Source organism: Mastigoproctus giganteus, chromosome 10, assembly GCF_048544385.1.
Source record: "Mastigoproctus giganteus isolate SK-2022 chromosome 10, ASM4854438v1, whole genome shotgun sequence".
In the NCBI taxonomy this organism is placed as follows: Eukaryota; Metazoa; Arthropoda; class Arachnida; order Uropygi; family Thelyphonidae; genus Mastigoproctus; species Mastigoproctus giganteus.
Window position 1 is genome coordinate 52035139 of NC_143584.1, and position 24710 is coordinate 52059848.

Sequence of the window (24710 nt, forward strand, 5' to 3'; positions counted from 1 at the left end):
AGATTTTGGGATAGCTTTTGATATACTGTTGCACATAAATGATTGATAAAAAAATTGGAGGTGTGGTATTATGGGCAAGATACTGTTATGGGTAAAGGGATGGTTGGGTGGAGAAAAAAGAGTGAGATTTGTTATTAATGGACACTGTTCTTCGTGTGCTAGTGTTATCACTCGACTATCCCAAGGTGCTGTGCCCATTATTGTTTTCTGTATTTATTAATGATACTGATTAAGGTATATGAGGCTCGATGTCTAAGTTTGCATATGATAAAAAAGGTTGGCATAGTGGTTAATGACAGTAATGTCAGTATGCCACTGCAACAGGATCTAGACAAATTAGTCAGTTGGGCTGAGAATGGCAACTGAAGTTTAAAATTGAAAAATGCGAAAATACTGCATATGGGTAGTAGTAATCCCAGATTAATGTAAACTGTGCGGTACTATGTTCAAGTTAGTGGAAAATAAAAAAATAACCTTGTGTAGTAATTGTGCAGTCAGATATGAAGTTTTCTCAGCAGTGCAGCTAGGCTGTCAGGACAGCACACATTATGAGAAATCTCTGGCAGAGAATCCAAAGAAAAAAGAAAAAAAAAAGAATTATATGCTTATATTAACAGTAGAAGGAAGGGGTTAAATCACATTGGGTTGCTTGATGTCTAAGGGATAACTATTGATGACCCTGCCCAGGTTTCTGACAAATTGAATAGGTATCTTGCATCTACATTCACACATGAGGAATTCTTTAGGGAAGCAGATGCAAGAAGTTTTTCAGACTCTAGCGAGGAACTAAATTCCTCTGTAATAACTGAAAGGGGAGTGGAGGAGAAATTGTTGAGAAAATAAAAAAGGCACCTGGGGCAGATGGAATCTATTCAATTATATTAAAGAAAGCAGCAAAGCAGGTAAGCAAACCCTTAGCCATGATTATGAGAACATCCTTGGATTTAGGAGAGTTCCCTATGGAATGAAGAAGTATTAGTAAAATAATAAGAAGAGTTTACCTCAATATATTGAAAGAAGAAGAAGTGCAAATATATCTCCAATTCATAATGGGGGATCAAAAGGAGTTATGATTAATTACAGACTTCTTAGCTTAATGTCTGTTCCAGGGGGAAAATAATGGATCACTGGTTAAAGAAGTAAGGCAAGACCTTTTGTACAGGCATGCAATTATACTGCAATCACATCATGGATTTGTCATGGGTGTGGTCTTGTCTGACTAATCTGATAGGTTACTGTGAAGCAGTGACCAAGGAACTAGATGCAAAAAAATAATTTTGACATCATATACAGGGTGATTCTAAATTATTGTCGGGGTTTCCGTGGCCTATAGTTTTCAAACCCTAAACAACAAAATAAAACTGCTTATGGAATATGAAAGTGTAACTCAAAAAGTTTTATTACCTATAGAATCAATACTGCAGAATGTTAAACAACTTCAACATGCGTGCCTTTCGTGGCATATAAGCTGCCCAAGCGATATTAAATTTCCCTCCAAGTGTTCTCCAGCATTTGCAGTGTAATTGTTTCAATTGCAGCAACAATTCTGAGCTTCATTCATTTCATCAAGAGGTCTTGTACACAGTGTCCTTCATGTATCCCCACAGGAAGAAATCAAGCACCGTAAGGTCGGGTGAGCGCAGAGGCCATGGAATCGGTCAACCACGCCCAACCCAGCGCCCAGAAAAATGCATATCAAGAAATTCTCGGACAATAAGAGCCCAATGTGGCGATGCACCATCTTGCTGGAACACCACATTAGGCTGATAATTTTCCAACTGGGGTAACAGATACAGCTGTAGCATTTCCAGATAGATCACCACCGTCACTGTTTTTTCCGCAAAAAGAAAAGGGCCTAAAAACTTCCAAACATGACAAAGCACAAGAGGCATTGACCTTTGGACTACCTCTTTCAAATTCTTGAATGGCGTGAGGGTTTTCTGATCTCCACATTCTGCAGTTATGATGATTTACCCTCCCTGATATGTAAAACATTGCTTCATCACTAAATCTGCATCTCTGAAGGTAATCTTCATCAGCTTCGATGTTTGATGCTAATGTCTTGGATAAATTTGAAATGGCTGAGTTTATCATTCGGCTTTAAAGCTTGCACAGTCTGCAGTTTGTAGGCATGGAGGTGAAGGCGGTTATGCCCTCCAAACAGTCGTTTGTGGTATACCTAACTCTAAAGAAGCTCGTCTAGTTGGTTTTTGTGGGGCTTCGAGAAAACGATTCATGGATTCGATCATCATCTTTCTGCAAAGTGCTTGGTCTTCCCTCTCCTTTTCGGTGCAGAACACTACCAGTCTCTTGAAATTGCTTTAATCAATGTCGGATAGCATTATCCGAAGGTGGATCTTTTCCATACCGAGTTCTGTAACAGCATTGCGTTGTGATAACGTACTTTGTTTCGAAAAACCAAAGTATGCACATTGCCTTCTCTTGAACAGTTGCCATTTTGAAGTAATGTCATCAATATCTCCCAGACATCAATGCAGCAAGTACAGCATTGCCAAATAAAACTTTTTGAGTTACACTTTCATATTCTGTAAGCAGTTTTATATTGTTGTTTCTGGTTTAAAAATTATAGGCCATGGAAACCCTGACAATAATTTAGAATCACCCTGTATTTAAATTTCAGGAAGGCTTTTGATACTTTTTCACATAAAAGACTGCTGTGCAAACTAGAGCAATGCAGCATTAAGGACAAGTTACTACTATGGATAAAAGGATGGTTAAGTGGAAGAAGAAGAGTGAGTGGTTATCAATGGACACTGCTGTTCATTTGATTAATGTTATTAGTGGAGTCCCAAAGGATTCAGTGTTGGATTTATTATTGTTTTCTGTACTTATTAATGATACTGATAATGTTATATCATGCTTAATTTCTAAGTTTGTGGATGATACGTAGGTTGGCAGGGTAGTTAACGACAGTCATCAGGGTGAGCTACAACAAAAATATCTAGGAAATTTGGGTTGATGGGCTGAGAAATGGTAGTTGCAGTTTAACATTAATAATGCAATGTAGTGCACATGGGTAGCAAACCCCAGATTAACTTATCAACTGTAGTACTACACTTTGGCGGCACCCCCGTAGCCAGATGGGCAGGAGCAGCACATCCTTCTTGATTAGACCGGGGTTCGAGCCCGTGCCCACCAAATACGGAGGATGCGGAAAGGTCAGGGAATGACCACCGCAAATCCCCAGAGCAATATGGCCTTAGTTGCTAATGCTCCTAAAAACCACAAAAACAACAACAACAGAAATGTTGCTAGCAGAGATAAGAAGATGATTATTCCTTTATATGAGGCCATGGTTGGGCTGCATATTGAGTATTGTACAGGTTTGGAGACCTCATTCTAGGAGGGATGTAGATCTTCTGGAACAGGTGCAGAGAAGGGCAACCATATTGGTGAAGGGAACAAATGCTCTTACCATAATTTCTTCAAATTAAGGCTTAATTTCTTCAAATTCCAGCGTCTTGAATCAGGCTCCTGTGAGGAAATCTGATTGAGGTGTGTAAATCCTTGAATGGATTGAGTAAAGCTGAATATTAATGTCATTCTCCCACTTGCTGAGATTACACACACGAGGATGCATAAGGAAGGTTGAGGAAGGATGGTTGCAGGATAGATTTGTGGAAGTTTGCCTTCAGCCAGCAGGTGGTTGATAGTTGGAACAGGTTTCCATCTGTTGTGGAAGTGTATGGATTGAATGAATTCAAGAGAGAACTAAACAAAATCTTGGAGGGTATGGATGGGTGAATTGTGTGGTATTTTTTTTTTTTTTTTTTTTTTTTTTTAGCTGCTGCTATATAATCCTGCTTTCTTGTATCATTGCCATTACTATTATTATTCATTAAAATGTGTTAAATATTTTCACTTCATACAAAAGTACATGATCTCATAACCATCATCATTTATGAAGGTTTGTATAACTGATGAATTTTTTTTTTTTTTTTTTAAATTTTATATTAATATGTCTCCTTTAATTGTCACTGTTTACCATTTGGGATTGTTTTTCAAGGGATGGTTATTTAATTCATGGACTGGTGCATGATCGCCATCTGAATCTTCTGTGGATTTCTCCTTCTTGAAATACTCTCAGTTGAACTTTGCACTCATTCGCCACCGTCATACCCAAGCATTTAATGCTTCTTGAGCCATTTTTCAAAAGACTGCAAAGTACTTCCATTGTGGCTCTGCAAGCATTGTTGTTGGATATGAAATGCTTCCCTTTCAGAGCTTTCTTCAGCTGTGGAAACAGTAAAAATCAGACAGAGCTAAGTGCTGTGAATAAGGGGGAATGTGGCAGAACCTTGGCAACTGTGGCATTGATCGCTGGCTGCACAATATTAGCTATATGGGGCCTGACATTGTCTTGATGGAGAATCCACTTCACACTGGAAAGTTCTTGATGTTTCTCATGAAAGGTGCAGTGTAGTTTGAGTACCTCAGAGCATGCTTCTTTATTCATAGTTGTTCCACGAGGTACAAAATATGTAACAAGAATACCTTTTATGTGGAGGCACCTCCGTAGCCAGGTGGGCAGGAGCAGCAGTGCATAGCACATGCTTCTTGATTAGACCGGGGTTTGAGCCATGAGCCACCAAATACGGAGGATGCGGAAAGGCAGGGAATGACCACCGCATATCCCCGGAGCAATATGGCCTTAGTTGCTAATGCTTCTAAAAACCAAATAACAACAACCTTTTATGTCAAAAAACACAAGAACCATTTCAGCTGAATGAGAAGTTCGAGAAGTTAGGTCTTGGTGAATCAGAATGCTTCCACTCACTCAACTGTTGTTTTGTCTCTGAATCATAGTGGATCATAGTGTGAGGTACAATACAAGACAATAGTGTAATGACCAAGCATTTCTTTGCACAAGTCTACTATTTGCTGTTTTTCTTCTGGAGTCAAATTATGTGGAATTCAGCAGGCACAGATTCAAGACATTTTGAGGTGATCTTTCACAATATTGTAAGCACTACTATATGAAATGACATTCTAACAGCTAATTCACAAAGTGTAATTCACCTGTCTTCCTCCCCAAGATTTCCTTGGCTTTTGCGATTTGCTCAGGAGTTGTTGAGGAGGAAGGTTAACCAGGTCTTGGATAATCTGCAACAGAATCATGGCCTTCACTGAATCACTTGTGCTATTTAAATATGGCCATACTACCAAGACAATCAATACCATATGCACTTCATTCATCTCTTTAACTGTTTTCGATGCATTTAAGTCACGTCTGACACAATAATGAATCACATATTACTGCTCAATCTGTATATCTGACATTATACTTGCTTCAAATCGATCGTCAGTGACACTGAGCTGAAAAAAACTCTCTTCATGCAATGCTATCTTGACAAGTATTGACGTGTGCACACAGAGACTGATCAGTCACAATTAGGGAGAGTGCCTCTAGCAGCAGTTATGTAAAGTTCGCACAGTAAACATAAAATCTTGCACCGTTCTGCAAATTAAATGATGACCTCTCGTACATGCAGTAAAATGTGCTGTGAAATTTGACAACATTTGGCATGGCTGCAAACAAATGCTTGATGGCCACTGGTTTCGCAGCACAAAAACTATTTCTGCAAAAAATATACATTACATTTATTACTGATTATATTCATTACTGATTTAAATTCATTACTGATTTTTATTGCATTGATGAAAGCATAAATTTATGGTGTGGTTAAGAGCCAAAATCATTTGTATATATTTATGGTTGGAATAAACCCTTAATTGTATGTCATGCTGAGAATATACATACCACTGTGTAGCAATGAAATCGATGTTTTTATTTTTCAACTCAAGATAGTTTATATGTAAAAAGACCTAGGTATTGTCTGAGTTTCATATTGGACTGTAATTGTACAGGTCAACATGAAATTCTCTGAGCGGTATAGACAGACTGCTGGAGCAGTTCTAGGGAGTTCTGCCAGCAGGGACAAAGAGGTGATTATATAAAGTTATTGGCAGTGGTAAATAGTAATCATGGTATGTCACTTTTTGAACTTTTAGATAAAGTTATATGATGGGCTGAAAAGTGGCAGTCGAAGTTTTTCTTGATAAATGCAACATGCTGCATTTGGTTAGTAGTTCTACAGCAAGTATAAATTTGTTTGTAATTGAGTTTTATGTGGAAGGGTTAGGCAAGCCAAAGCAGATTAGAAAACTTTGACTAAGAATTCTAAGAAAAATCTAAAGGGATGAATCACATTGATACACTGTATATATAACTGTTCATGATCCTGTACGGATTGTTGGTAAACTGAATAAACAGTTTTCATTTACGTTCGTACGTGAAGTGATTCTTTGACACAGAATTAGCAGAAGTCTACCTAATATGGATTTGGGGTTAAATAATTTTATAATAATGGAAAGATGGAAAGGAAGGTGGAAGAGTAATTGCTGTAGGTTAAAGCATACAAAACAATTCAGGCTGATGTAATCTATCAAATTACATTGAAATAAGTTTCAAAAAAGATACTTAAACATTTAGCTATAAAAAAAAGCATCCTTAGATTCAGGAGAAGGTCTGCAGATTCGAGATGTGCAAATGTATCTCCAATTCACAGGAATGCTTCAAAGGGTGAAGTAGTGCTACAGACCTGGAACTTTGACCCGTATGCTACTGAAAATAATACAGTTAAATAGAAGAAATGAAAATAATAGTCAATAGTTAAAATAAGTGAGGAGTGGATGCAAGAGGGGCTACTAGAGACGGTCGTTTTCAAAGCCCTAAGTGGATTTTTGTTAATTATTGATTTGAAATTATTGTTTTTCTAAAACTTTTGATTTAAATTTAGTAGTATAACATTATTTTGTGATTTTCTGATTAATTTGGTGTATTTATTCTTTACTCGGCCTTGTAATTGCATAAAAGTATCGGTAAAGGTTTCCACGTGTTTCAACTCCGCTAACCGTTCGTAATTTTCCCGCCTTTGTGATACGATATACCGTACTAGATAGCGTTAGTTGAACTTCGTTAGCAGTTAAATTGTACGTTTAAATAAATACATATAACGACTTAGATTACAAACGTAATATAATTAATTTTATTTAACATAATTAATTATACATATAACCACTTAGGTTACGTAACATAAATAATTAGTAAAAACAAATAATTAATACATAACTTGATACGAAAGTTATATAAAGGGATTTCGCAGATAACACTCGTTACTGAAACGTAAATATTTCGTAGATAACACTCGTTACTGAAACGTAAATATTCCGTAGATAACACTCGTTACTGAAACATAAATATAGCGTTATAACTGTGTTTGGATACAAGTTTAGGATTTAATTTTGTACAGAAATTGAAATTTTATTGAAAGTAAATCTAAATCATGACTCAAATCAGAGCAGCAAAGCAAAGGGCTCAAGCTAATGGGAATGCTGTGGCCCAGGGGAGAACTGAGGGGGGCAGTTGTCCTCTGAATCACAGCCTTGTAAGATGCACTATTTGCTTGATGTTTGCGGAGCAGTCAAGTATGGGACATGATACTGCCATGGGGGATGTCTTTGTGTGTGTGCGATGCAAGGAGTGTAAGGAGATAAGGCGACAACTCAGCGTTGTTATGGGCCTATATGAGAGCTTGAAGGATAGGGTGGATGCCCTCGAAGGATTACAAGTGAGGGGCCCATCAAGCTCTCAGCTGCCCACACCAATGCCAGAGCTTGCACTTGGTCATCGCGGAACACAGCGGCAACCCCCAAGGCAGAATGCGCTGGTCCCAAAGGAACTAGTAGTTGTTGGTGACTCTATTGTCAGGGAAACGGGAAACATGCTTTGTAAAAAGGATAGGTGGAATAGGACCAGGGTATGTCTGCCAGGGGCAAAAGTTGATGACGTTGTAGAGCGGATATCATCTTTTAAGGGCACAAAAGGTGATATAGTTGTACACGTTGGCACTAATGACATTAAGAGTAGGAGACCGGCGGAATTACTTGACAAGTACAGGTCACTGATGAAAAAAAGCCGTGAATTAGGGTTGAAATTGAAAGTGTCTGCAATTCTGCCCAGACACGATAGGAGGGAGTATATGATGAGAGCCCTGTCAATCAATTCGGCCCTGGAAAGATTGTGCAGGGCTCAAGGGGTAGAATTTTTTTCAGCCTGGTCTGTACTTGTTAACAGGAGAGACTGCTTCTACAGGGATGGGATACACTTAAATAGAAAGGGTGCAAGAATGTTTGCTGATGCTATCGAGGCAATGTTAGGTGGGTCGGAAAACTGCTAGATTGGGGGGATACAAGGACTAATAGATTAACAGTAGCCACTGGCAGAGGTGAAAGTGATTCTTGCACTGCTTCTATTGGAATGAGCCGCAGCCTGGAAAATAAGATGCAGGATATTTCAGAGACTGCTGGGAATCATTGGGGTACAAGTAAACACATGGGTTGTGTTAGGGTAGCTAAGAAAAAGAACAGGTGCATGTATACTTGTGTGTACACCAATGCTAGGAGTTTAGTAAATAAATTTGATGAATTTGAGGTATTGCTCAAAACATCAAAGGCAGATATTGTGGGGATTTCAGAGACGTGGTGTCACACAGATATAAGAAATGCAGAACTGGAATTTGGGGAGTACAATGTGTACAGAAAGGATAGACAGGATAGGAAGGGAGGAGGGGTTATGCTATTAATTAAGAAACACATAAAATCCAAGGAAGTGAAGCCAGTCGACATCGCTGGACAGTGCAGTGTCGAGTCAGTTTGGTGTGACATAAGCATTGGGAGATCAAAATTGAGAGTAGGAGTGTGCTATAGGCCTAATGACTCTGATGAGTATAATAAGAAACTGTTCGGAGAAATAGAGTGGGCCAGTAAATCAGAGAGTCTTATAATGGGGGATTTTAATTTCCCAGATATTGACTGGAATTTGGGGGCTGGTCACTCACACAGTAGCAAGGCTTTTGTGGATTTATTGGATGATTGTTTTCTACATCAGCATGTTCGGGAGGCAACTAGAGGGAGTAATACTCTTGATTTGATTATCAGTAGTGATTCTTCATGCATTCAGAATCTGCAGATAAATGAACCACTTGGTGGCAGTGATCACAGTGTGCTGAAGTGGGAGTTACTCAAAGAGGTAACTACCATTAGGGGTAAAGGGAAGGGGTATTGCTTTCGTAAAGGCGACTACAATGGACTGAGACAGTATTTAAATTCTATACAGTGGGATCAACTGATGATATTGCCAACAGCAAATTCAAAATGGGAAGCATTCAAGGAACTTATCGTGGAAGCTACTAGGCTTTACATACCAACTAAGAAATATTGTTCAAGGTTTAGGCCTAAATGGTTGTCAGATGAACTAATGAGGCATATGGCAGAGAAGAAAAATGCATGGGATACATACAAATTAACACGTGACACGGATGCCTATGATAGATACAAGTTGATCTGTAACCAAGTTACAAAGGAGGTTAGGCAGGCGAAGGCAGATTACGAGAGATCCTTGGCAAGGGATGCGAAGAAAAACAGCAAAGAGTTCTTTACTTATGTAAACTCTAGAAGGAAGGGGATGAATCAGATTGGTCCACTTGAGATCGATGGGTCAACTGTTGATGACCCTGCTCGGGTAGCTAACAAACTAAATGAATATTTTGCATCGACATTCACACATGAGGAGTTATTCAGCGAGGGGAATGCCAGAGGTGTATTCAACTCTAGCAGTAAGCTAGAGAATCTTGTAATAACTGAGAGCAAAGTGGAGGAGAAATTGTTGAAGATAAACACAAGAAAGGCACCTGGGGTGGATGGGATCTATCCAGTTATATTAAAGGAGGCAGCAAAGGAGGTAAGCAAACCCTTAGCCATAATTATGAGAGCTTCCTTGGACTCAGGGGAGGTACCCATTGACTGGAGATGTGCAAATGTGACCCCAATTCACAAAGGGGGATCAAAGGCTGACACAAGTAATTATAGACCTGTGAGTTTAACTTCTGTTCCCGGAAAATTAATGGAGGCACTGGTGAAAGAAGCACTGCAGGATCATCTAGACAAGACTTCAGTTATAGCTAGGACACAGCATGGTTTTGTTAAGGGGAAGTCTTGCCTGACCAATTTGATTGGATACTATGATGCAGTCACAAAAGAACTGGATGCAGGGAATAACTTTGATATTATATACTTGGATCTTAGAAAGGCTTTTGATACTGTTGCACATGGAAGACTGCTGCACAAATTGGAGCAGTGTGGCATTGGAGGCAAGTTGCTGCTATGGATAAAGGGGTGGTTGAGGGGGAGAAGACAGAGAGTGGTAATCAATGGACACTGCTCATCGTGGACTAATGTTATTAGTGGAGTCCCTCAGGGTTCAGTATTGGGGCCTTTATTGTTTTCTGTATTTATAAATGATATTGATGATGGTATATCAGGCTTAATGTCCAAGTTTGCAGATGATACAAAGGTTGGCAGGGTTGTCAAGGACACTACTGACACTATGCTGCTGCAACAGGATTTGGAAAGGTTGAGCAGATGGGCTTCGAGGTGGCAAATGAAGTTTAACATTGACAAATGTAAAGTACTACATATGGGAAACAGCAACCCCAGAGCAACGTATCAACTCTGTGGTACTACACTGACAGTGGTAGAGAATGAAAGGGACCTGGGGGTGGTGGTGCAGGCAGATATGAAGTTCTCTGAGCAGTGCAGACGAGCTGCAAGAGTAGCTCATGGTGTATTGTCAATGATATATAGAAATTTTTCTAGCAGGGATAAGGAGGTGATTATTCCCTTGTATAAGGCAATGGTCAGGCCACACCTAGAGTACTGTATACAGGCCTGGAGGCCTCATTTCAGGAAGGATGTAGAGCTGCTGGAACGAGTACAGAGAAGGGCAACTAGATTGGTGAATGGGACAAAGGGGTTCTCTTACGAAGAAAGGCTTAAGTTTTGCAAATTACAGTGTCTGGAAACTAGGCACCAGCGGGGTGATCTGATAGAGGTGTACAAAGCCTTGAATGGTTTGAGCATGCTCAATGCTGATGGGATTCTTCCTCTAGCTCAGAAAAATCACCTGAGAGGGCATAAATTCAAATTGAGGAAAGACAGATGTAGGATAGATGTGCGGAAATTTGCCTTTAGCCAGCGGGTGGTTGGTGGGTGGAACAGACTTCCATCCCTTGTCGTGGAAGTTGATAGCCTAAATAAGTTTAAGGCTCAGCTGGACAGGTATTTCGAACGAACAGAGGGGTGAAGTGGAAGTGGTTATTTTTATTTATTTATGTTACTTTTTTTTTTTTTTTTTTTTTTTTTTTGGCTGATGCTGCATAAGCTTGCTTTCTTGCATCAAATGCCTCTACTAATGCTAATGCTAATGCTAATGCTAAAGAGTACATGTGAACAGGCAAAGTTTTTACGGCTCCAGCAAATAGTGAAGTTTTTGCTTTTTTATTGATTTAAATTGGCATATTAATTTATTTTTTAGAGTTTCTTTATATTCCTAGTAACAATCCTTTAGTTTAAATTGAATTTAGATAGAGATTTTGTAGGTTATTACTTAGTATCGGTAATGGTATCAAATACACGTGTGGACAGATTTTGCAGCTCCCGCAAACAAAAAGTTTTTAATTATTAGATTAATTGTTAGATTAAATTGTTAATCAATTTAATTTAATCTAAAAATTAATAACTTAATTGTTAGATTAAATTATTTTCTATAAGTAGCTTATAGACCTAGTCAGGCTCCGTGGTTTATTTTGAATTTAGATAGCACGATTTGGAAAGTAAATAATACCTCGTGTCGTGTCCGTAGATAAACCATTCGTAACTTGCCATCATTGTTATAAGATACAATGTGTGCTAGTGTAAGGTTTAACGGAAAGCTAGATAGCGAGTATAGTAGTATCAATTAATCAGTAAAATCTGTTAATTTTATTAAATTTCATTATCAATTGAATTGTACTTTTTTAACTAAATAAATATAGTGACCTAGTTATTGCAAAAGTAACATCATAAATTAATACATATAAGTTTACAGGGGATAAGAAAGATATATAACGTAACTCGGAGATAATATTCGATACTGAAATACATATATATAGTGTTATAACTACATTGGGATATAGGTTTAGGGTTATATTTTGTATTGAAATTTTATTGAACTTGAATAGAAATCATGACTCAGACCAAGCAAAGCAAAAGGCTCAAACTAGTGGAAGTGCTGTGGCTCGGGGAGAACTGAGGGGGGCAGTTGTCCTATGAATCAGAGTCTATTGAAATGCACTGCTTGTTTGATGTTTGTGGAACAATCAGGAATGGGACATGATATTGCCAAGGGGAATGTCTTTGTGTGTGCGCGCGATGTAAGGAGTGCGAGGAAATCAGGCGCCAAATTGGCATTGTTATGGGCTTATATGAGAGCTTGAAGGACAGGGTGGATGCCCTCGAAGGATTTAAATTGAGGGGCCCATCAAGCTCTCAGCTGCGCAGATCAGTGCCAGAGCTGCCACTTGAACATCACACAACCCCCAAGGCAGAATGCACTGGTCCCAAAGGAACTAGTTGTTGTAGGTGACTCCATTGTCAGGGAAACAGGAAACATATTGTGCAAAAAGGATAGATGGAACAGGACCAGGGTATGTCTGCCAGGGGCAAAGGTTGATGACATTGTAGGGCAGATATCATCCTTTAAGGGCACAAAGAGTGATATTGTTGTACACGTTGGCACTAATGATATTAAGAATAGGAGAAAGGCAGAATTACTTAACAAATACAAGACAATGCTGATTTTATAAAAAGCAAGGAAAGGAAGGCAATGAGAATTTCCAGGACTGCTGGGAGTCATAGTGGAAAAAAGCACCTGGGGTGGATGGAATCTATCCAGTTATATTAAAGGAGGCAGCAAAGGAAGTAAGCAAACCCCCAAAATTATGAGAGCTTCCCTGGACTCAGGGGAGTACCCATGGACTGGAGATGTGCAAATGTGACCACAATCCACAAAGGAGGATCAAAGGGAGACACAGGTAATTACAGACCTGTTAGTTTGACTTCTGTTCCAGGGAAATTAATGGAGGCACTGGTTAAAGAAGCATTGCAGGATCATCTAGACAAGACTTCAGTTATAGCTCGAACACAGCATGGGTTTGTTAAGGGGAAGTCTTGTCTGACAAATTTGATTGGATACTATGATGTAGTCACAAAGGAACTTGATGCAAAGAATAACTTTGATATCATATATTTGGATCTCAAAAGGCCTTTGCTACTGTTGCACATGGAAGACTGCTGCACAAATTGGAGCAGTGTAGGATTGGAGGCAAATTGCTGCTATGGATAAAGGGATGGTTGAGTGGGAGAAGGCAGAGAGTGGTAATCAATGGACACTGCACTTTGTTGACTAATGTTATTAGTGGAGTAATCAGTTCACTAATGTTATTAGTGGAGTACATCAGGGTTCAGTGTTGGGTCCATTGTTGTTTTCTGTATTTATAAATTATATTGATGATGGTATATCAAGCTTAATGTCCAAGTTTGCTGCCGATACGAAGTGACAGTACACGATACGATATGACAGTACACGTACACGATACAATATGACATGGATATCAGATGAACTAATGAGACATATGGTAGAGAAGAAAAATGGATGGCATACATAGAAATTAACACGTGACACAGAAGCCTATGATAGATATAAGTTGATCTGTAACCAAGTTACAAAGGAGGTTAAGCAGGCAAAGGCAGATTATGAGAAATCTTTGGCAAGGGATGCAAAGAAAAACAGCCAAGAGTTCTTTACTTATATAAACTCTAGAAGGAAGGGGATGAATCAGATTGGTCCACTTGATATCGATGGTTCTACTGTTGATGATCCTGCTCAGGTAGCTAACAAACTAAATGAATATTTTGCCTCGACATTCACACATGAGGAGTTATTCAGTGAGGGGAATGCCAGAGGTGTATTCAACTTTGGCAGTAAGCTAGATAATCTTGTAATAACTGAGAGTAAAGTGGAGGAGAAATTGTTGAAGATAAACACAAGAAAGGCACCTGGGGTGGATGGGATCTATCCAGTTATATTAAAGGAGGCAGAAAAGGAAGTAAGCAAACACTTAGCCATAATTATGAGAGCTTCCTTGGACTCAGGGAATGTACCTATAGACTGGAGATGTGCAAATGTGACCCCAATTCACAAAGGAGGATTAAAGGCTGACAAATGTAATTATAGACCTGTGAGTTGAACATCTGTTCCAGGAAAATTAATGGAGGCACTGGTTAAAGAAGCACTGCAGGATCATCTAGACAAGACTTCAGTTATAGCTTGGACACAGCATGGTTTTGTTAAGGGAAAGTATTGACTGACCAATTTGATTGGATACTATGATGCAGTCACGAAAGAACTGGATGCAGGGAATAAATTTGATATTATTTACTTGGATCTTAGAAAGGCTTTTGATACTGTTGCACATGGAAAACTGCTGCACAAATTGGAGCAGAGTGGAAGTAGAGGCAAATTGCTGCTATGGATAAAGGGGTAGTTGATGGGGAGAAGACAGAGAGTGGTAATCACTGGACACTGCTCATCATGGACTAATGTTATTAGTGGAGTCCCTCAGGGTTCAGTGTTGGGTCCATTATTGTTTTCTGTATTTATAAATAATATTGATGGTATATCAAGCTTAATATCCAAGTTTGCTGATGATACAAAGGTTGGCAGGGTTGTTAAGGACACTACTGACGCTATGCTGCTGCAACAGGATCTGGAAAGGTTGAGCAGATGGGCTGAGAGGTGGCAAATGAAGTTTGAAATTGACAAATGTAAAGTACTACATATGCGAAACAGCAACCCCAGAGCAACGTATCAACTCTGTGGCACTACACTGACAGTGGTAAAGAATGAAAAGGACCTGGGGATAATTGTGGAAGCAGATATGATGTTTTCTGAGCAGTGCAGATGGTCTGCAAGAGTAGCTCATGGTTTCTTGTCAACAATATACAGGAATTTTTCTAGCAGGGATAAGGAGGTGATTATCCCCTTGTATAAGGCAATGGTCAGGCCACACCTTGAGTACTGTTTACAGCTCTGAAAGCCTCATTTGAAGAAGGATGTAGTGCTGCTGGAATGAGTACAGAGAAGGGCAACAAGAGTAGTGAATGGAAGAAGGCTTAAGTTTTGCAAATTAGAGTGTCTGGAGACTAGGCACCGGCGAGGTGATCTGATAGAGGTGTATAAAGCCTTGAACGGTTTAAGCATGCTCAATGCTGATGGGATTCTTCCTCTTGCTCAGAATAATCACCTGAGAGGGCATAAATTCAAATTGAGGAAAGACAGATGTAGGATAGATGTGCGGAAATTTGCCTTTAGCCAGCGGGTAGTTGGTTAGTGAAACAGACTTCCATCCCTTGTTGTGGAAGTTGATAGCCTAAATAAATTTAAGGCTCAGCTGGACAGGTATTTCGAACGAACGGAGGGGTGAAGTGGAAGTTTTTTTTTTTTTTGGCTGATGCTGCATAAGCTTGCTTTCTTGCATCATATGCCTATGCTAATGCTACACTGCTGCAACAGAATCTAGAAAAGTTGAGCTGATGGGCTGAGAGGTGGTAAATGAAGTTTAACATTGACAAATGTAAAGTACTACATATGGTAAGCAGTAATCCCAGAGTAACGTATTAACTCTGTGGTACCACACGGACAGTGGTAAAGAATGAAAAGGACCTGCGGGTAATTGTGCAAGCAGATATGATGTTTTCTGAGCAGTGCAGACGGTCTGCAAGAGTAGCTCATGGTTTCTTGTCAACAATATACAGGAATTTTTCTAGCAGGGATAAGGAGGTGATTATCCCCTTGTATAAGGCAATGGTCAGGCTACACCTTGAGTACTGTTTACAGGTCTGGAGGCCTCATTTTAAGAAGGATGTAGAGCTGTTGGAATGAGTACAGAGAAGGGCAACAAGATTAGTGAATGGAACAAAGGGTTGCTCTTAGGAAGAAAGGCTTAAGTTTTGCAAATTACAGTGTATGGAGACTAGGCACCTGCGAGGTGATCTGATAGAGGTGTATAAAGCCTTGAATGGTTTGAGCATGCTTAATGTGGATGGGATTCTTCCTCTTTTTCAGAATAATCACCTGAGAGGGCATAAATTCAAATTGAGGAAAGACACTTGTAGGTTAGTTTTGCGGAAGTTTGCCTTTAGCCAGCAGGTGGTTGATTGCTGTAACAAACTTCCATCTGTTGTTTTAGAAGTTTATAGCCTAAATAGATTCAATGCAGAACTTGACAAAGATTTGGAACAAGTGGATGGGTGAAATAAGGGATGTTTTTTTTTTTTTTTTTTTTTTTTTGGCTGATGCTATATAATCTTGCTTTCATGCATCATGTGCCTTTGCTAATGCTAATTAATATGAGATCATCTTGATAGGAATACAAGCTGAAACAATGTAATTAACCCTCACTAAGTTGTAAACGGACTCCGTAGCTGAGTGGTCAGGAGCGGGAGTGCAGTAGCACACGCTCTTTGAGTAGACCGGGGTTCGAGCCCCTGACTGCTGAATACGGTCAATCTGCCAACCTGCACTGGACCAGCGTGGCAGATTATGGTCCATTTCACTCAGCAAGAATTGTTGAAGAGGCTTCCATCCTGCAGTGGGTTGATAATGGTTGCACTTTACCTTTTTTTTTTAAGTTGTTACAAAGAATTGAATCCAGAGAATGATTTTGCATCATATACTTCAATTTCTGTATAGTAATTTGATTCTGTACCACATGTACAATTGTTCTTTAAATTAGAGCAATATGGTGTTAGGGGCAAGTTACTGCCCTGGATAAGGAGATGATTATGGTAGGATACAAAAAGTGGTTATAAATGGCCACTGCTTTTCATGGACTAATATGGTGAGTGGGCTGCTGCCGGGATTGGTGTTGGGATCCTTATTGTTTTTAATATTTTTAATGATGTTGATGTAGGTTTGATATCTAAGTTTTTCTGATGATACAAAGATGGGGTACAGTTTTTAACAACAGTAGTCAGGTATCCTACTTCAAGATCTACATAAACTAAGCAAAAGGGCTGAAATTAGCAAATGAAGTTTTATCATTAATAAATGCAAAGTACTATATTTAGACAAGGGTAATCAAAAAATAATATACCATTAGTGTAGCCAGAAACTCAAGGTAGCTGATAAGGAAAAAGACTTGGGGAAGATTATTGTACAGTGGGAAGTGCAAACAGGCCAAAAATAGTCTGCAAGGTTCTTTCAGTGATATACAGGAATTTTGACAAATGGACAGTGAGGTGATTATCCTGTTCAATAAGAAAGGTAATGCTTAGGCTTCATCTGGAATATTGCATGCAGATATGGAAACTTAATTTTAGGAAGGACAAGATCTGTTGGAAATGGTGTAGAGTAGAGCGAGCAACAAGATTAGTTGGTGGTACAAATAGACATTCTTACCAAGAAATTCAGGAGTTCTGTAAATTGCAATTTCTGGAAATTGGGCCTCTGTTTAATAGTAACCTAATTGGATCTATTCATCTGTTTAGTAGTAACCTAATTGGATCTATTCATCTGTTTAGTAGTAACCTAATTGGATCTAGACATCTGTGTAGTGACCAAATTGGAACTAGGCATCTGAATTGTGACCTAATCTAGCCATCTCCTTCTTTCTCAGATGACAAACAGAAATATGATGTAAATTTGAATTAAAAAAGGATGGTTGTGGAATAGATCTGTGGAAATTTGCATTCAGCCAAAGTGGGTAGTTGAATTTATTGAAAGTCAGCAAGAATGGTCAAATGAATGGGGTATTTTTTTTTTTTTTTTTTGCCAGTACCGTATAATTTTTTGTTCTTTGCATCATGTTGCTGATAACTGATACTAACAATAACACCATTTAAAACTCAACTTTTATAGTTCCTTAATAAGTATTTAAAAAAAAAGGCGAAAAAAAGCTTCTGCTGTGCTGTCATGTGAAGCTAGTGGTTGCCTTAGTGTTGCAGGTCAGTGTCACTTAGGATAATGAGGATAATACTAGCTTTGCATGAAAGAATGAATGCTTTTTCAAGACTTGATAATGAACTTCAAAGTGTTGAGTTTGACACTTGGTTATTGTTAGAGCAAGATAGTCAGAGCAGTTAAATGTAGAGCCTATTTCATTTGCCCATTAGTCATTAAGTGTAATAGAAATTCTCGGTATCCAATAATTCTCAAATTTGTAGTTAAGTGTCAGTACTTTGTGCTTATGAGTAGTGAAGTGGCAAAAATTATATTTTTATTTAATTAATTAATTCATTTATTTATTTATTTTTGGCTGATGCTGAGTGATGTTTGCTTCCTGATATAATTTTGCTGATATTTAAACTTAAACTAATATTATATGACCATGCATATTAGTTTGGAGTATTTTTCCCATTGTTTCAAAAGGCTAAGTAAGAACCTTGTGGTATAATAGCATGGCAACTGAAAGTAAACCTAAACAATAAAAAACACTGAATTTTGTTAGCGACTTCATTCAAAGGCACCCCCATCTCCACCCCCACCCATGCTCAGTAGCCACTAGTCAGTTGGCTGTACTTGTTAATTTCAAAGCCCTAAAAATCGTCATCATTTATTGCTCCCAGTATAAATTCATTATTACTTACAGAAAGTTCAATATTATTAAGAAAACATGACTTGAACATGAAGTGCAACATGATAATTGGAGAACCAAATTTTCTAATGCTCATTATGTTTATTGGATATTAACAATCAAGCAATTGCTGAACTTAGTAAGATCCAACCTATTATCAAGAGCATTTGCAACTGCAATTGTTTTCCAGATATGTAAGTTTTTTTTCTCCAATTAAGATGCAGTTTTCTGACTGCAGTCTTAAATTAAAAACAAAAGTTAAATAAAGAATAAAGATAGTCAAAAAAAGGAAACCCTTGCAAAGTTTCAAGAGTTTATTTTTGCTTACCTCTTTTTACAGGGTCTTAATTTTCACTTTCAAATTTGGATATCTTGTAACATTTTGTACTATTATAATACTGCCACTTTATAATTAATAGTCACAGTGTGGGTTTCAGAAAATCTGGTCACTTCAACTAATGCTAATTCTCAGTATTCTTTATTACCACATTGAAAGAAAATTATCTGTAGAGGATTAAAAGTCTGGCACTATTATACTGTAGTGAGACTTTTGTTTTATATTGTTTACCAAATATCAATCAGCACATATGCATAAAAGCAATGTTTTTGTCATAGAATAACAATTGAAAAAGCAGCTAAAGATACCCAAATTGTAGTGAAGGATGCTGAACGTGCAGATAGTGGAAAATATACATTGGTACTATCTAATTCTTCTGGTACTTGTACTGGCTGTGCAGATGTTGTAGTACTTGGTAAGTAGATTTCAATGTCTAATTTTAAATTGGTTCAGTAAAGTCTCATCCACTTTACAATAAAAAAAATAAAAATAAATTAATGATAGATTCAACATAATATATTAAATTTTAATTAAAAAATTGTTTTCACTTTTTTTTTACATTATAAAAGTAATTAATTTAAAACTTTAAAGTGTTATCATTAATGCTTAGTAAAACACTTAAAAGTGTTTTACTAAGCATTAATGATAATTTAAAAAATTATTGTGTTAATTTTGAATTATTCATTAGTGTTAATTTTAAAATTATTCCATAATTTCATATGTTCCTTGTACTGACAGTGATTACCATAAACAGTATAATATTTAAGAAGACTGTTATGGAATACTATTTCTCACTTAAGAATTCATTATCAGAGTTCATTATTTATCTGCTTTTAGTAAACGCAATTATAACTTAAATTCGATTTATACTGGTACATAGGAGTGAAGGGCAATAAAAAAAAGGTACAAAAAGTGGAAATGCAGCATGCAGTGATAATATTCCTTGTGAATTCTTTAAAGATATCGAAGTCTCTGGAAATAGTACTGACGTGTTACAAGAAATATGGATAAAATGAGGAATAGCCACATTAATGGAACAAAGAATTAATCATAAAATATACTAAAGAAAGGTGACCTATTTAATTTGTAACAGTTGGAGGGCTATAACATTATTTATTTAGAAGAATTATGTTCAAAAGAATGAAGCATGCAGTAAATCAAGAATTGTAAGCAGAATAAGCAGGATTTAGAGGAAACACAGTTTATATAAGCTTGTGTAACAGTATTGCATAATATTATAGAACAATTAGTAGAATAACAATTGCCCCTTTACATGAAGTTCATAGATTATGAAAAAAACCTATGATATTAAAACACAGAGAAACACTTAGAAGATTTTAACATATTTTGGCATAACAAAAACATTTATTGATGTAATACCAAACATGTGCAATAAATATAATATTAGAATTTTACTTAATGGGGTAAAATCAGACATCCCTTTAAAATTAAATCTTTTGAAAGGGGTGTGTGTGTGTGTGTGTGTGTGTGTGTGTGTGTGTGTGTGTGTGTGTGTGTGTGTGTGTGTGTGTGTGTGTGTGTGTGTGTGTGTGTGTGTCCTTCCCAGTTATGTTTTTGTTTGATGAGGTGAATAATGGGGACAATAAGGAGCAAAACAGGAATAAGAAAGAACCTATATTAATAATTAAATTATTTAGAATTCACAGATGATATATATTTGATATATATCTATCTCTCTCTTTAATTAACTGAGTGGAATGGAAAGACTAGTAAATTGCAATTAAGAATCAATAAACAGAATTCAATGATAATAAAAGTAAATTTGCAAAACAACAAATGAAGATAAGTAAAAATTGAAGATCCTTTAGCAGTATTAGAAAGTTTTATTTACATTAGCAGTTGATGTTCAGAGTGGTTTAGAGAAAGACCATTTCAGATTAATAAATAAGCTTTAGTTAAATCTAGCACAAAAGCCACAAGCTGTGAAAGCTATATAAAGTTATTTTTACCAACAGGTACCTGTTGGTAAAGTCTCTTTCTGTATGTAGCTGTGAGTAGACTGGATCTGCTACTTAGTGCATTCATCTCTGATTGTGGAAGCACTTTACCATGAGTTTCCATAAAAGTTGATGAATATACTAAGTAAAAGGCACTGTTTCACTGGAGAGAGATGTATTTCTTCTTATTTAAAGTGTATGCCACTACCCTCATTAGAGAATTTTTAAAGGTAGGCATTGTGAAGACCTGAGAAATCCAGTGATGAGATATGTCTACAATGTGTGGGATGTGAGCAAATTGTGGATATGCTTGTACATCCATAACAGATGGATATTCAAGCACAGAAGATGGATATGCAAGCACAGTAGATGGATATGCAAGCACAGCAGATGGTGCAGCAAGTAAAGTAGATATAGCTAAGTCTTGAGCAAAAGTTTCAAGCTGTGAAAGTTGTACAAAGTCATTACACATGTTGGCATAACTCTTTCTGCACTAGACTTAATTATGTCCATTTGCCTTTTATTTGTGGACATAGGAAACCTCATAGGTTACTGATCAATATCATCTCTGCAGTCTATTGGTAGGTGATTTTTTTCTTTTCTTATTTTGTAAGAAATATTAAAGCTCTATTCCTCACACTTTTTTTTCTATGTACTTTTTTTATTTTAATAATTCTAGAAACAGCATTTTACGGTTTGGCCATTTTATTGCCTTGCTAAGTGATTTACAACAGAGAAATTTCATTGGAGAGGAAAAATAAGTTTGTAAACATTCCTTGCCAGCAGTGCTTAGCATGTTGATGAATATTGTGTCTTTGCTTTGTGAATAATCCATGACCATCACAAGTCTAATTAGTATTACTGTCACGTTTACTTACCTTCATGGCTTTGACTTTTACTTACCTTCATTGCAAAAGCCTGTTGACCAATGAAAATGCAAGGGTCAACTACCCTTGAAAGTGTCCTGTCTAAGTAGTTTTAAAATACCAAATTAAAATACTATTAAAGTGTCCTTATTAAAGGACACTTTAATAGTGATCTCTACAAAACAGACATTTTGTAGAGGACATTTAACATGTAATTTGCAATACTTCTGGCTGGGACCCAAGCCCGAGTGCCCACAAGAAGTGGCCTCCCTTTAGAGAGGCATCCATTAAAGGAGGTTTCAGATTCACTGTATTATAAAATTTTTAAAAAATCCTGAAATGGTAACACATTTTGCTTTGTGCACTGTATATAGATATGGTTTTTCATTTTTCAAGTGACAGGAAATGCAATTTAACCAGAGATTGCAAACAAATAAGCATAAGGAAACATAAAAAAAGTGTAAAAATAGATGTATATTTCATAACGATACTGGTGTTGTCCTTCATGCCAAATTTTTATTCACATTGTTAAAACATTTTGAATAAATGTGAATCATTGAACATGATCTTCCTCTGAGCTATGCAAGTCGTGCAGGCACATTGTTCAGAAATGTTTCCTAATAACTCTAAGCACATTATCTTCTCTCATTCAGCAATTCTGTTGATGTTCCACTTTTCTGGCTTGAATTTAGCTCTTCAGCCAGTCTTTCTCTCACATCCATTTTCTGAGGTCATTGCTTCTATCTATGTTAAAATCATCAGTGTGAGAAGCAGCCAGGTGCTATTATGGAAGAAGAACATGTTGTTGTTATTTGGTTTTTAGGAGCATTAGCAACTAAGGCCATATTGCTCCAGGGATATGTGGTGGTCATTCCCTGACCTTTCCACTTCCTCCGTATTTAGCAGTCATGGGCCCGAACCCCAGTCTAATCAAGAATCTACTCACTGCTGCTCCTGCCCACCTGGCTAAGGAGGCCCTGGAAGAAGAACAAATTGATATACACTGATCCTTCATTGAGGGGACTGGCGTCTCCGTAGCCAGGTGGGAAGGAGCAGCAGTGCGTAGCACACGCTTCTTGATTAGATCGGGGTTCGAGCCCGTCACCACCAAATACGGAGGATGCGGAAAGGTCAGGGAATGACCACCGCATATCCCGGAGCAATATGGCCTTAGTTGCTAATGCTCCTAAAAAACCAAAACAACAACAACAACAACAACATTGAGGGGACAAGCATACACAGAAACATGAAATATAACAAATTTCTCAAGTTATGCTTAATATTTTAACGATTCCTCATAGTACTGCTGTGTGAGAGAGGGTATTCAGATGGTTGAGAAAAAAAAAATGCACTTTAAATCTCTTTCTGTTGAAGCTTAGGAAATGACAAATGAATTGGCCTGATTAGGGCTGTGTATATAGGTGGAGTGTAGGGAAGAAAAATATAAATATCTTTTCTATTGACATAAGTCAGGCAACATAAATATAAATTAAAGATAGTTCTGACTAGGTATAAGAAAATTTTCTTTTGGCCAAAGAATAATTAACTACTGAGAAAAACCAACACTTAACCTTACATAGCTAAAAAGCTTATGTAAAAGAAAGATTAGAAACCAGTTAACATGGGATTATTGATAACTAAGCTAATTTTTTTATGTTGATACTTAAGCTTCCTTGCATTATTTTGCTTAAATTTAATTCTAATTCTCTTGAAATAAGTAAGCCTTTTTTGTATATAGTTAAATTTAGTTGAGACTGAATACTAATTTGGTTTTAGCTTTCATGATGTAGTTTTCTTATTATCAATTGGCTTTATTAATCACATGTAGATAAGCCTTCAATGCCTTTTGGACCTCTTAAAGATGAAGAAGTACGTGCTAATCATGTAAAACTGAAGTGGGGAAAACCAAAGGATGATGGTGGCCAAGAATTAAAAGGTTATATAATCGAAAAGTTGGATACTGATGTTGGTCGATGGGTTCCAGCAGGTGAAGTCGGACCTGATGTAGAACGTTTTACTGTAGAGGGTCTGCAACCAAAAAAAAAGTATAAATTTCGTGTAAAAGCTGTGAACAAGGAAGGTGAATCAGAACCATTAGAGACAGAAAACGCTATCCTGGCTAAAAATCCATATGGTGAGGATACTATTTGTGTATACTATTAATACCACTTATTTCTTATTAAATTTTTATTTTGTGCAAAAGAAATTATTGTTCAAGCCATATTTTTTGTTACTTAAAAACTGTTCTTTATGTGGTTTCCCTATGTAGTCTCTCTCTCTCTCTCTCTCGGCGCCTCCATAGCCAGGTGGGCAGGAGCAGCAGTGCGTAGCACACGCTTCTTGATTAGACCGGGGTTCGAGCCCGTGATCACCAAATACGGAGGATGCGGAAAGGTCAGGAAATGACCACCGCATATCACCGGAGCAATATGGCCTTAGTTGCTAATGCTCCTAACTCTCTCTCTCTCTCTCTCTCTCTCTCTCTCTCTCTCTCTCTCTCTCTCTCTCTCTCTCTTTGTACTTGTTAAAATGTTTTAGAAAGTTAAGTTCTGAAGAGATAAACGTGTTCCATATGGAAGTCAAGAATAACTACCACACACACACACAGGTGATATATTAATAGCTTTATTAACTCTAATTCAATCCTTCCAATTTAGTCTCATCAATCTTATCTGTTCTGTATTCTACTTAATTTTTTAATTTTTTATTATTTTCTCTATTCACTCCTTATCATACTTAATTACATTTAATTAACCTTTTAAGAAACATAAAATAGATCTAAATTTTCATGTGTAGGTTCTGGTGAATGCATTCACAGACCTACATTTTGAAGGTCTCTTCAAACAGTGTGTTTCTTTAATGTACAAACTTCAAATTTTTATAGTATATTTTTCAATCTTTTTTATGTATTTCCACATAATTGTAGCACATTTAGCTCTGAAAATTGAAGAAAATC

The 24710-nt window shown here is 37.3% G+C and overlaps 1 protein-coding gene across 2 annotated transcripts in view; it reads left to right on the plus strand.

Annotated features, from left to right (window-relative positions):
• Positions 1-24710, plus strand: part of LOC150079033 (twitchin-like) — a 2795346-nt gene that overhangs the window by 952346 nt on the left and 1818290 nt on the right. For both annotated transcript variants that reach the window (XM_090382361.1, XM_090382360.1), the window contains 2 exons: positions 19209-19345; positions 23583-23888. In XM_090382361.1, the coding sequence (XP_090238487.1) occupies positions 19209-19345; positions 23583-23888 (443 nt within the window). The remainder of the gene's footprint in view (positions 1-19208; positions 19346-23582; positions 23889-24710) is intronic.